At 45.0% G+C, this 13,766-nt stretch overlaps 1 protein-coding gene across 2 annotated transcripts in view; it reads left to right on the top strand.

Annotated features, from left to right (window-relative positions):
• BORCS5 (BLOC-1 related complex subunit 5) overlaps window positions 1–6,626 on the top strand; it is a 77,337-nt gene extending 70,711 nt beyond the window's left edge. For both annotated transcript variants that reach the window (XM_036297230.1, XM_036297229.1), the window contains exon 4: window positions 5,935–6,626. In XM_036297230.1, the coding sequence (XP_036153123.1) occupies window positions 5,935–6,165 (231 nt within the window). In that variant the 3' untranslated portion in view covers window positions 6,166–6,626. The remainder of the gene's footprint in view (window positions 1–5,934) is intronic.
• Window positions 6,627–13,766: the final 7,140 nt, after the last annotated feature.

Genomic DNA, 13,766 nt, shown 5'->3' with positions numbered 1-13,766 from the left:
TTCAAAATATTTTTTTAAAAAAATACACATGCACATTCACATATATATTTATATTTTACCATGTTGGGTAACTCAAGACAGTGGTAATAGTTACTCATTGTCATGGCTGAACATAAAAACACAAGGAAGGACTTGTAGGCAAGTAGTGATTTCAGTTATTACGTAGTGTGAAGTGTTTCTGTCAGGAAACTTTGGGATGAGTAATGTGACTCTGTGGTAAGATTTTTCAGTAGCAAAAATTCAGAACACAAATAAAACTTGTCAGCAAAAACACACAGTGGTGAACTGTCATCTGAGTGACTGTGAAAGCCTTGACGATGGTGTAATAGAGATGAGTCATAACAACAGAGATATAGTGTGTCTATTTGGATACCTCAAAATGTCAGCCTTTTTTTCTGCCCTTATTTATGAAATTTCTTATCTCTAGTACCATGTTGAATAGAAGTGATGAGAGTGGGCATCCTTGTTCCTGATCTTAGGGGGGAAAGTGTCTTTCACCACTAACTGTAGCTTTTCCATAGATGCCCTTTATCAATTGAGGACTGTTGTTCTGTTTCTAGTTTGCTGAAATTTTTAACAATTGAATTTGTTGAATGCTTTTTTTGCATCTATTGAAATGATTATGATTTTTAATCTTTATTCTGTTGAAATGGCAGATTACTTTGACTGCCAGATGCTGTAAAAGCATGCATCCTTGAGATAAGCCTCACTTGGTTAGGATGCATTACCCTTTCGTATACTGCTGGATTTGATTTGCTGATATTTTGGATCCATATCCAGCAGTGGACTGACCAGGTGGGCAAATAGGCTGCCCCATCTATATAGGGAACAAATTTGAGCACATTCTGCAGAAATCTAATGTTTTGGTAAAGCCCACAGATATACCCACAAGTAATCTCACCTCCTTTTTCACCTGTCCGTTGAAATGTACTGCCACAAAAAACACACACAAAAAAACACGTATGAATATGTAAGACAAGATTTTAAATATGAGTTTGAGAGTAAATATTTGGTTCCTTGAGGGCAGGGACTTTACCTCATTTATGTCTGTCAGTTAAAGATTAAATTCAGCTGCTGTTACAGAGATCCGAAATTACAGTGGCTTATATAGAATGGAAGTTTATGCTTCTCTTCCATGCCTGGTACTACTCTCAGCCACAAAAGTCCTCATGGACCCAGATTTCTCTAGCTCTCTGCTCTGCCAAACTAGTGATGTGACCTTAGTTATCCTTGTGGTCTAACGGGGCTGCATCCACATTCCGGCAACAGCAGAGTGAAGGAAGGGACGAAGAGGAGGAGGAGAACAAAGAGTGTGCCAGCTAACAGCTGCCACGGGCAACCTCCACATATACATCCACTGACTAGAACTTGTCACTGCAAAGCAAGGTTTTCAAGGCAAGGGTTGTGGAGAATAAACAGGCATTCTCTGTGTTGGAAAACCTTTTTTTTTTTTTTTTAAACATTTAAATGATGTTTCTGGAAGTTCCTGTAACAAACTTATTTGCAACATTTCTCTTTCTGGGCCTTAGTTTCCTGGAATAGTAAAGTTATGTTAACAAAGACAGTGGAAAAGAAACGTCATATTAATGTACACAGTAAGCTGTGTGGGTGTGAATAGTTTTGGTTCTCAGTATCTATATCCCTATGATCTTGCATGTTCACTCTGTAGTACTCAACACATGTCTGTTTATGCTTCTAGAATCTTTGTTCCAAAAGTAGAAATAGGAAAGGTGAGTAAGGATAAGTCCCAGATGGTCACAATGGTAAGATCCAGAATTGCATTAGATAGTGACTTTACTGCCTAAACTCACGTCAGATGTGCTAGAATAAGTCTGCACTGGGGTTCATTAACCATACAAAGATAGGGACAGGGATTAGGGATCAGGAACAGTGTTGCCTCAAGAGAGAAAATGACAAAAGAAATAGGTATCACCAATTTTACTATACTTTTCCAGGTATTAAAGTCTTACTTGCACCAAATCGAGACTTTCTTGTAGCAATCAGAAAGAATGGGAAAGGATTTAAAAGGCAATGACTTTTTCCATCATGTACTTTGACATTGTTCAATGTCAAGCCATGTACCAACTGAAATTTCACGTACCAACTACAATCTCATGTACACTAGTGGAGGACTCTCTTGCTTGGGAAATACGTGTAAAAGGAAGATGCTGGACTGAGGAGATGTGAGTTCTAGGCTTGGTTCTGTCGTTCTGAGACCTTGGAGGTCATTCAACCTTAAGTTGTTTTTTTCTTTCATGGACTGTTATGCAATTGGCTCTTTTTTTTTTTTTAATTAAATCTTTATTGTTCAGATTATTACATTTGTTCCTCTTTTTTTTCCCCCCATAACTCCCCTCCTCCCAGTTCCCGCCCCACCCTCCGCCCTCACTCCCCACCCACTGTCCTCATCCATAGGTGCACGGTTTTTGTCCAGTCTCTTCCCGCATCTCCCATACCCCTTTCCCCCCCAGGAATAGTCAGTCCATTCCCTTTCTATGTCCCTGATTCTATTATAATCAACAGTTCATTCTGTTCATCAGATTATTTATTCACTTGATTCTTAGATTCACTTGTTGATAGATGCATATTTGTTGTTCATAATTTGTATCTTTACCTTTTTCTTCCTCTTCCTCTTCTTAAAGGATACCTTTCAGCATTTCATATAATCCTGGTTTGGTGGTGATGAACTCCTTTAGCTTTTCCTTATCTGTGAAGCTCTTTATCTGACCTTCAATTCTGAATGATAGCTTTGCTGGATAAAGTAATCTTGGTTGTAGGTTCTTGGTATTCATCACTTTGAATATTTCTTGCCACTCCCTTCTGGCCTGCACAGTTTCTGTTGAGAAATCAGCTGACAGTCGTATGGGTTTTCCCTTGTAGGTAACTGAGTTTCTTTCTCTTGCTGTTTTTAAGATTCTCTCTTTGTCTTTTGCTCTTGGCATTTTAATTATGATGTGTCTTGGTGTGGTCCTCTTTGGATTCCTTTTGTTTGGGGTTCTCCGCGCTTCTTGGACCTGTAAGTCCATTTCTTTCACCAGGTGGGGGAAGTTTTCTGTCATTATTTCTTCAAATAGGTTTTCAATATCTTGCTCTCTCTCATCTTCTGGCACCCCTATAATTCTGATGTTGGTACGCTTGAAGCTGTCCCAGAGGCTCCTTACACTATCCTCGCATTTTTGGATTCTTTTTTCATTTTGCTTTTCCGGTTGGGTGTTTTTTGCTTCCTCGCATTTCAAATCATTGACTTGATTCTTGCGCTCCTTTTGTCTGCTGTCGGGAGTCTGTATAATATTCGTTATTTCAGTCCGTGTATGCTTAATTTCTAGTTGGTTCCCCAATATAAGATCGAGGGTCTCATTAGTTTTCTTGTAGATCTCATCAAGTTTATCGGCGGCTTCTAAACAGTTCTTGAGAGACCTTAAAAGTGTGGTTCTGAACTCTATATCTTCCATTGACAATTTTGTCCTGTTTCTTTGTCTCTGCATTTTGTTATGCTTCCTTGGTGCACCCCCTAGTGGTCTTTGTTCGCAGTCTTATAGTTAAATCTTGATTGTTGTAGCTAATTCCAGGGAGGGTTTGACCTCCAGGCCAAGTGGCTATGAGAATCAGCTGTGTCAGCAGTGAGAGAACTTCTGTCCTCTAGGGAGGTGCTAATCTGGCGTTTGCCTGAGGCTATCCGGCAAATGCCTCTGTGCAGGGCTTGGGCGGGGCGGGTCGCACAGGATCAACAGGGTGGGCCGGAGAGAGCAGTTATGGCGGCTCTCAGTCCTGTCCCCAGGGGCTCTGCCTCTCTGAGTCCCAGCACCCGCTGCAAAGCTCAGAGAGAAAGCTGCACTCACTCTGACCGAAGCCAGACAGTCCCGCTTCTCCCGTTTGAGTCTGGGTCCCTAAAGACTCGCCTGTATCTGGAGCTCAGAGTCTGCGACTCCCTCCCGATTGAAAATGCCAACCGCGCCCTCCGCCGCCAGCCCGCTCTGCGCACTCCGCACCTCAGAATTTGACTTCAGCACTGCGCCTCCTCTGAGTGTCCGTATGCGTTTCTCTTTCCTCCTAGTTGTAGGACTTCCACTCAGCCAGCGTTCCTGTGGTTCTGGGTGATGTCCCTTCCGTTTTTTGGTTTCACTTTTGAAGTAGTTGTTCAAAGCAGCAAACTCCGGCGTTAACCTATGCCGCCATCTTGGTTCTCCACGTTTTTAATTCTTTCGCAATTGGCTCTTGAAAGCCAAACTGTAAGCATGTAAGAATAGCATGCTTGAGTATGTATTCTCACCTAAGCATGAAACATGATGTGGCTTTGAACTAAAGCTGTGGCTACATTAAACATGGGCCCCAGCTGGATGCGGAAATGTGTAGGGACGTACTACACATTACTGTTAAGCGAACACCTTGCTAAAATGGTCGTAAAGACTGTCTGATCAAGTAAATATCAGGGGGAATGGGCTGATTGCCAAGGGCCTTAGACATGATAAACTCATGTGCCTGTCTACTCTGTTGCGTTGGGAGTGGGGGATGGGATGCCCCTGTCAAGTGAAATGCGATCCCAGGACCGGGCTGGTTCTTGTGAGGATTCCAACTGGCTCCCCCATCTCCTGCTGCCTCTCAGAAGTGGAGTGTGTCTCGGTGTTAGATTGAATCGCCGCCCTGGAAAGGCGATAATTTACCTGCTCACTACCTCCAGAGTGCTGAGTGACTAAGTGGGGTTGCACAAAACCCTCTGAAAGTATAAGCTGTTTCCACATTATTTGGAGTTTCCCACTGGGATGGTTTTTGTTTTATCCTTGCACCCCGTCCCGCTAGCTGTCTTTTTGTCCCCTAGGCATTAGAGAACGAGGGAGGAACCAACCCAGAAATCAAGCACTGAGTTCTCACACCATCCCTCTGTCCACAGTGCAAAAACAGAACTGGTTCTTTTTTGTTAGAGTTAGCTTTGGTCTCTTCGATGTTAGTTAGTTAGTTTTGTTTTGGTCACACATTTGCAGAGGCTCTGAGGTAGCTTGATGGAATGCCAGCACTTGACACGATTGTGGTTGGGAAGGGGCGTGCTCCTGGGATAGATGACATGGGCAGCCGTAGCACTTGAACTCTGGGATAGCAGTGTGAGTCTTTGATAATTTGTTTCTTCACTGGTCGGGGGAGGAAACTGGGAGGGAGTGGATATGGGGATCTACTCAGAGGAGGGGGTATAGGCACCGGACATGCTGGAGGTTCCCTGCCCCTACTTCATCCAGATGGTAGGTTCCAAAGAACTTCACGAGGGGAAGAAAAGAGGTCACAGAAGGGGAGCCGGAGCCTCGAGTTTGTTTAACTGGGGGAGAGGATACACGAAGCGCTCCTCACCGTTTGCCTCGTAGGGCATGGACTTGAGCCGTGGGTGGCATTTCGGTCCTGGCAGGGAAAGCCACCAGGGAAGAGAGGGAGAATGAAGAGTGAGGTTTAAAGCACCTCCGTGCCCCCCGAGTCCTGTGCGACATGTGTTTGCAGGTGTTATTTCATCCTCACAGCAACGTGCAGGCCTGAATTTGTTCCATTGCTTGCAGATGAAGGCTTTGAGATAGAAAGCATAGTTATTATCAACCCACGTGGCAGAGCCAGCTTCAGACCCTGGTCTGTCAGATTTCTGAGCCCAGGATTCTTTCATGTAGAGAGACCGAGATAGAAATCCAGGGTCTCAATGAGGTATAAATGGCTCAAGTTCCCAAAACACAGAGCCGAGACAGTCATCTCTTAGTCTCCCTCTAATGATGGCTCTAGGGCTGCAGTTGATAAAGTTCTTTTTTATGAAGGTTTTTCAGTCCCCCAGTGCTTGCTTCCCCTCAAGCTAGCCGGCTCCCACCTGACCCGAGGGACTCTGTGCCTCCATCGAGCGCTGACCACCGGACGCTCCAGAGAGGACTTGAACTAGATTAATGCATTTCACTTCCTTTCCTTCTACAGATGGACCTTTCTGTAGAAACTCTCTTTAGCTTCATGCAAGAGCGCCAGAAAAGGTATGCCAAATATGCGGAGCAGATCCAGAAAGTCAACGAAATGTCCGCCATCCTCCGCCGCATCCAGATGGGCATAGACCAGACCGTGCCCCTGATGGAGAGGCTCAACAGCATGCTGCCCGAGGGCGAGCGGCTGGAGCCCTTCAGCATGAAGCCGGACCGAGAGCTCAAGCTGTAGCGGCTTCTCCCCTCCGGCCAGGAGGTGTTCCCTGGGGACAGCGCCTGGTGCCACCAGTACCCTGAGGACATTTGGAACCAAAGTCGGATGCTGTGACCAGGCTCCGAGCTGATGGAAGGGGCTGTGAGGCAGCCCGCTGGCCTGAAGACCTCATGTTGCCCTACCTCCCCCTCTCCTTGATGCAGTTTCCTTTGCAAAATGAACCAAACTAATTCTCAGTGGTACCTTAAGTCGGAACGGTTTTATTAGGAATTCTTTCCAGAACTCTGCGTTGGAAGTTATTTTTATTTTGTTTAGCTTTTTTAAATTGAGAGTGTATATTATTTAGTCTGGCTTGTGGAGTGAAGATGTGGAGCGAAGGGGAGGACTATGTTAAGGAGCTCTGTCCTTGATGCCTCCATGAAATGTTGTCAGGGCTCTGGGTTATGGGTTGTAAGCATAAAGAACTAATTTAATCCGGGCCTGTGTGTTGTTACTGTTCCTACCCCATTTCCACCCACAGGCCTTTCTGTGGACGCCCTCTTCCTGCCCCAGTGAAACAGTGTTGGTGTGTGCCAGCTTATGGTGTTGTCATCGGAAACTGGCAACTCCCTTTCTACACCCTCATCGGCTCATCTCCCACTGACAACTGGGTTTCTGATGCACAGCTCAGTTTCTCTTTGTTACATCGACACTGCAGGACGCCCGTTTGTGTAACAAGGTTCTAGCCAGCATCTGTTTCACTGGCTTGGCAGACGTGTGGCACGGCCAGCTTTGATTGGACACCCGGCAACACTCACTCAGCAGGCGTTCATGGCGCCATCGGATGTGCCAGACCCTGTGCCGGGGAGGTAGAAATGGCCACAGCGTCCCTACCCTTCTTTTCTGAAGACAGTAAACTCAGAATGATGCTGATTTATGAGAGTTTAGGAAATGAAGCAATTTGAGTAACCAGAGCTACTTCGTGCAGTACTTTGCATGTCATAAATGTTCAAATGGAAGAAAAACTGAAGAAGCAAAGGAATGGGGTTTGGGAATAGGTCCAGGCAGGGGAACTGAGTCAGAGATGGGAAGGAAGGGAAGCCCTGGGCCAGGATGTCGTACAGGACTCACCGTGCTCCCTTTACTCCTCCAAGCCTGAGGGGTTTCTTCAATGTCAGAAACAGCCTTCGGTATGTTTGTAAGATGAATGCCGATCTCACTTAACTTAGCATTTCCCAGGCAAACTTTACCTGCTTCTTGGAGTTTACAGTTTTTTAAATCTTGGATTGTAATGAGGTACTATCTTGCAAGGTCCATAGAACCCAGAATAAACTGTAGGACATAAAGAGCTTGAAACAGAGAAAGATCAATGGAGTACAACATAGTCCAGAATGGACAGTATTCAGGACTATATTCTGAATGACAGAAGAAACAGGAATATTCTAAGCTACGCAGAAAAAAAAATTTTTTTTAAAACTCAGACATGGGAAAACACCAACATTTTCTAGGATTTTCTAAGGACCAAAACAATATCAAAATTGTTCATTCCCTCTGAGTCAGGAAGACAAGTTGGAAACCAGAGCCCAGAGAAGAGTCCAGGTTGCATCTATCTATTTCCCAGGATGCCCCCAGCACCCATTTCTGCCTTCCTGGGCACTGGGAAGGTGGGTGGAGACGTCAGCCTGAGGAGATGGAGTGGTCTGAGGGAACCGTGGAGGAACACGAAGCAGTGAGCTGGGAGCGGGGAGCTATGCCCTTACCTCGCTGGGGCCACACCGGTGAAAGAAGCTCGTCATCATAATGCCTTTTGGGTGGTCAGATCTTAATGACTGAGTAACATATCTTCCCTTCATTGATGGGTAGCACTCCCTTCTTTCACATACTAAACTTATTCTAATCATCCCAAACCTACAGCATGTCCTTGTGTTTGGAGCTGGGTCCTGCCTTCAACAGCAACTCAAAAAAAAGACAATGCTGGTGATGGCTTTAAAATGCCACTTACTGTCAACTGGTTAATACTCATTGCCCTACCTGGCCTATTGATCTTTCTCTGCATACTCTTTCATGCTGTTTTTTATATTAATATTATAATTTCACAATACATTTTAACATGGCTATACTAGGTCCCACCTACTCTCAGTACTATTTTTTTTTTCTAACTTCATTTTTTAAATCTCTAAACTGGCAGAAAAGTGGAAAATTATAATGCAATGAACACTCATATTCCCTTCACCTGGACTGACAGTAAGTGGCATTTTAAAGCCATCACCATCATTGTCCTCTTTTGAGTTCCTGTTGAATACAGAACCCAGCTCTGAACACAAGGAAGTGCTGTAGCTTTCAGAGAAGGAAGGGGTTGTTGTCTACAGGGCTGGATAAAGAGCTCAGGTGCCATCACCCTCACTGCACTTACTTCATAGTAAAATGAATTAGACAAAACATGGCGTTAACTTAGATTACAGTCCTGAATAGATATTTATTGGAGAGCAGCAGAGGAGAACAATGTATTTTTAAAGAATACTAGTTAATTCGATATTTATGGTGTGTGGTAGTTTCACAATTTTGTCCCCTTGGCTAACTTATACAGAAGGTCCTCAGGTTACGTCGGAGATCCGTTCCTACGGCAACGTAACGTGACTTCCGCCGTAATTCAGAACCCACCTCCATAAGCACCTAAGTCACTCACATGGAGCACATACACAGCAGTAATGAAGTGAAACAGTAAAAGAAAATTAAAAGAAAGATAACAATTCCTGACCTTTACTTGTGGTAAATAATAAACATAAAGCACATATGTACATACGTTGAAATGACAACTTTTTATATATATATATATAAATAAATGGGAAATGGCGACGTAACCGCAAAACGATGTACGTTGAGTCCGATGTAACCCAAGGACTGTCTGTACTGTGTTACCCAGAATTCCTTCCCTGTTTATTTCCAGTTAGGTTTGGCCACAAGAGGAGCATGCATGTCACTTGTTAGGGAAATAATGCCAGGCCCAGGCTTAGTGCTGGAAGTTGCCATGGGTCGGGCCATGTTGCATCTCATGCACATTCCATGGGTCCGGTGGACAGCAGCTGGGCCCAGAGCTTCTCCAGCTCCCCAGCTCCTCGGAACTCAGCCCGCTGCTCTGCCAAATCACAGGCCAGGTGTGACTGGCTCCTTCAGGTCATCTGCAGCAGGGAGGACGCAGGCTCCAAGGAGAGGCCAGCTGGGTTCTGGTGAGATGGATGTTGGGCCCACCGTGTTGCTTGCAGGCTTCAGTTGTACTGGCTCTCGCCACTGCACATCCAGCTTCTCGCCCGGCCACCTGTCCGGTGACTTCAGGCCAAGAGAAAACAGCTGAACTGAGACTTCTACCAGCTGCCGTAACTAACTGCTTAAGGTCAGTACCTGTAACAGCCCTCCCTATTATGCTCATTCCTAGTGGTTCTCTGATAACTTGGTGTTACCTGTGCTTTCTCTACTCAATATTTTACTTTTTCCACTGGATTCCGGGAATCGGGGTGATTTGTTATTTCAAGTAACAGGTGTGCTTGATGTCTGCTGGTTAATACTCGATGACCTACCTGGCCTTTGGATGTTTCAGGAGTGAGGGGGCAGTGGAGTTCTGGAAGAGCCCTGGCTGGAAGTGTCTAGTCTTGATCTCTAGTAAGTCATTTAAATCTCCCTGAGCCTCAATTTCCACCTCTCTACCCCATACACTGGGTTCTCAAGCCCCTTCCAACTCTAAGATTTCAAGTCTGCAACTCTGACACTTTACTCTTTAGCAACGATGAGGACCGTCTTGACCTGTCGTCTCTGAGCAATGGCCTCAGGTCTTGGTGTAGTGACTTTAAATTCTGAGTTCCCAAGGGAACAAAGCTTCTTCCCTTCTTTTTGTTAATTGTAAATTAGGGTCCAGTGGCTCCCTTCTTTTCTCAGTTGATTCATCTGTATTTATGAACACCGTCAAACAGGCCCCTAACATGCAGTCTCCTTGTTTGACTAGTTGAAGCAGGTGGCCTTCACTCCTTGTTATGTGCATAAAAATTTACAACAAATGAGTTGTGGGGTTAAGATCAAGTGATAATGTAAATTTCACGAGAGCCTTTATGTAGATTCCATGTCTGTTTCCTTCAGTTTTCTCATTAGTAACTTGATTGTATTCTCTGCCAGGATAAATATTTGATAAAATGAGTTTTGAGGACTTCATATATACCCTGAGGTATATTAGTGCACTCAGGGAATGAAGTGGGGGGTTTTGTTTATTTTTTTGTAAAGTATTCTCTAGGTATTTCTTTGCTTTCCCTCTGACGTATGTAAAAGGTACATTATAGGTATTACAACCATGCTGTTTCCAAGGTTACATAAACCAGTGGCCCCGGGGGACTGACATATGTCACTGGTTCTGTGATTTGTGAAATTTACTTAGCTTTGGTATTTCCCTTAGTCCCAAAGCAAAACCAGGAATCTTCAGAAGTTGAGGGTTGTGAGGAGACACTGTATTCTAGATAGAAAATATCCTCTTCCCAATTTGTTTATACCTCAGCTAAACCCATATATATAGTAATCAGTAGGAAATGATTTCAAATGTTGATACTAAAGATTATGAAGTAAAAATTTTCTTCTTGTGGACTTTTTAGGTGTAAGATTTTTAATCATGAGAAAAGTAATTTTACTTTTCTTTCCCCTACACTTTCATTACATAGTGCCCTGAAGGAGATGTCATCATTCACTCATTTATAACAAACTAGAGGCCTGGTTCACAAAAATCGTGCAGGGGCGGGGGGTGTCCCTCAGCCCAGCCTGCACCCTCTCCAATCTGGGACCCCTCAAGGGATGTCTGACTGACCTCTTACAATCCAGGACTGCTGGCTCCCAACTGCTCGCCTGCCTGCCTGCCTGATTGCCCCTAACCACTCCCCTGCCAGCCTGATTGACGCCTAACTGCTCGCCTGCCTGCCTGCTTGATTGCCCCTAACCACTCCCCTGCCAGCCTGATTGACGCTTAACTGCTCCCCTGCCGGCCCGATTGCCCCTAACTGCCCTCCCCTGCTGGCCCGGTCACCCCTAACTGCCCTCCCTTGCCAGCCTGGTCACCCCAAACTGCCCTCCCTTGCTGTCCTGGCCACACCCAACTGCCCTCCCCTGCAGGGCTGGTCCCCCCCCCAACTATCCTCCCCTGCAGGCTTGGTTCCCCCCCCAACTGCCCTCTCCTGCAGGCCTGCCCCCCCCCCCAACTGCCCTCCTCTGCAGGCCTGGGTCCCCCCCACAACTGCCCTCTCCTGCAGGCCTGGGACCCCCCAACTGCCCTCCTCTGCCAGCCCAGTCACCCCTAACTGCCCTCCCCTACTGTCCTGATTGCCCACAACTGCCCTCCTCTGCAGGCCATCTTGTGTCCACATGGGGGCAGCCATCTTGTGTGTTTAAGTGATGGTCAATTTGCATATTATTCTTTTATTAGATAGGATAACATTTAACTTCTTGCACACATACAAGGCATTCAAATGTCTTGGCTATAGAAGTGGGGGCCAACCAGATAAATGGTTCACATTTCAAATGAAAAAAAGCAAAATGTAAAAGCAACCAAATCCAGTGGCTGCTAGTATACCGGTGTCTCCTGTGGGATGCAGGTGTGTTTGCCTCCATCACTCTCAGGGATTGGTCCGGGGGCGTCGTGCCACTGTAAGACCTGATGGCACTTACTGATGACTCAGTTTTCTTCACCAATTAAGGCATCTTCCTCTACTACCTTTTATTCTATAGTGCAGGGGTCCTCAAACTATGGCCCGCGGGCCACGTGCAAATACAAATATTGTATTTGTTCCCGTTCTGTTTTTTTACTTCCAAATAAGATATGTGCAGTGTGCATAGGAATTTGTTCATGGTTTTTTTTTTAAACTATAGTCCGGCCCTCCAACGGTCTGAGGGACAGTGAACTTGCCCCGTTTAAAAAGTTTGAGGACCCCTGCTATAGTGAGTCATGACTTATGCTGGATGCTTTTGTGAACAATGTACTTCTAAGTCAGCCTTTGAAACGGTCACCATTCCCCTGACCAGAGAGGACCCAGACCACAGCTACACAAACCCTAAGCTGCCCTTTGCCAGTGACACTGCTCCTACAAGGTTACAGTCTGCATTTCCTGTGGGATAGCATTTAAAACTGACTCCAGTGTTTCAGCTAGAACCAAAGGAATGAAACCTCTGTTTTTACATAAACCCAACTTGATGTCTGTGCACAGAAACTGCAACAATATGGTTGACTTGTAAACATCTTCCAAGAAGGTGCTGTAATTTTCCAGTTGATTTCACAACACTTTAAAGAGATAACTAGTATAATTATGCTGTATAGGATGAATGGGCCCCACAGAATGCTGGAAATAACTTACTTCCCTCTTCCATTTATAGACGCAAAAGAGTGATAGAGAAAAGCACCTAGACAAATTTTGTTTACTAGACGTGAAACATTCCGCCTTAGTGTTGGAAAAACAACAGCATACAGTATTTAAAAGTAACAATGGCAGTGAAGGTTTTAAGGGTAAAAAGGTTGTCAGCTAGTCCCACTATGCACACCCTACTCCACATCTACACCTGATTTCCCCTTCGTCTAAGGCCTGGTCACATTTTAGTTGTCAGACCCAAACTAGTCCGCCAGCACCAGCCTACTCAGCCCCCCAAATCTGTCTGCATTTGAACTAGTAACTGGTTGACCTCCAGCCTTCCCAACATCTATACCTTCTCCATCTGAGCCTCTCACTGAAATACCTGCTCCCCTGCCACCTTCCAACTCCAGGCAGGTTTATTCCGTATTTCCTTTATTCTAGCCACATACCCACCTCCATTTTTCTGCCAGGTCCTAGCCAGCACACTCTTCTAGTCTTCACTGGCCCCGTTCAGTCCTTCTTTCTTTTATATTTTCTTAAATCGAACTTTAACACAGAAAGCTTTCACAGCCAACTTAAGTGACATTACCTGTAATTCATTTTCTCATTACTCCACCAGCTTGCACGGAAGGGAAGTCCAGCGTCATTTATAGGCAGAGAGGTAATTAAGATGTATGTAGCATCTGGCTGGTGTGGCTCAGTGGTGAGCATCAACCTATGCACCAAGAAGTGTCTGGTTTAATACTCGGTCAGGGCACTTGCCCAGCTTTCAGGCTTGATCCTCAGTAGGGGGCATGCAGGAGGCCCTCCGTCGATGTTGATGTTTCAGTCTCATTGATGTTTCTCTCTCTCCCTTCCTCTAAAATCAATAAAATATATATATTTGAATTTGTACATGGTAAGAATGGAGAACAGATCTTTAATAACTATTCCTCCTCGGTTTTTCCTACAAGAAGTATAGCACCATTTATATACATTAAAGTGTACCACAGATGTGTATCTGGCCTTTTTAATCTCTACCCAGGACTTGTTCTGGATGCGATCAGTAAGCAAATGCCACGTGCATCTGGTATAAACATGAAAGAAGGAAGGCTGGCTGGAAATGCTAATGACCCAGTGTTTCATGTGAATGATGGAGCACATAATATGTCTGATGACCTCATCATTTCATGTGGAGCTAAATCCTCTCTGACGTAAGAGGTTCTACCACTGCTCCTTTCACAGTTTTGACATTGCTGTTCCCACCAAGTTTATAGCTGCAAAGAGAGG

Source organism: Myotis myotis, unplaced genomic scaffold (genome assembly GCF_014108235.1).
Source record: "Myotis myotis isolate mMyoMyo1 unplaced genomic scaffold, mMyoMyo1.p scaffold_m19_p_3, whole genome shotgun sequence".
Lineage (NCBI taxonomy): Eukaryota > Metazoa > Chordata > Mammalia > Chiroptera > Vespertilionidae > Myotis > Myotis myotis.
This window is presented reverse-complemented; position numbering and strand designations above follow the sequence as displayed.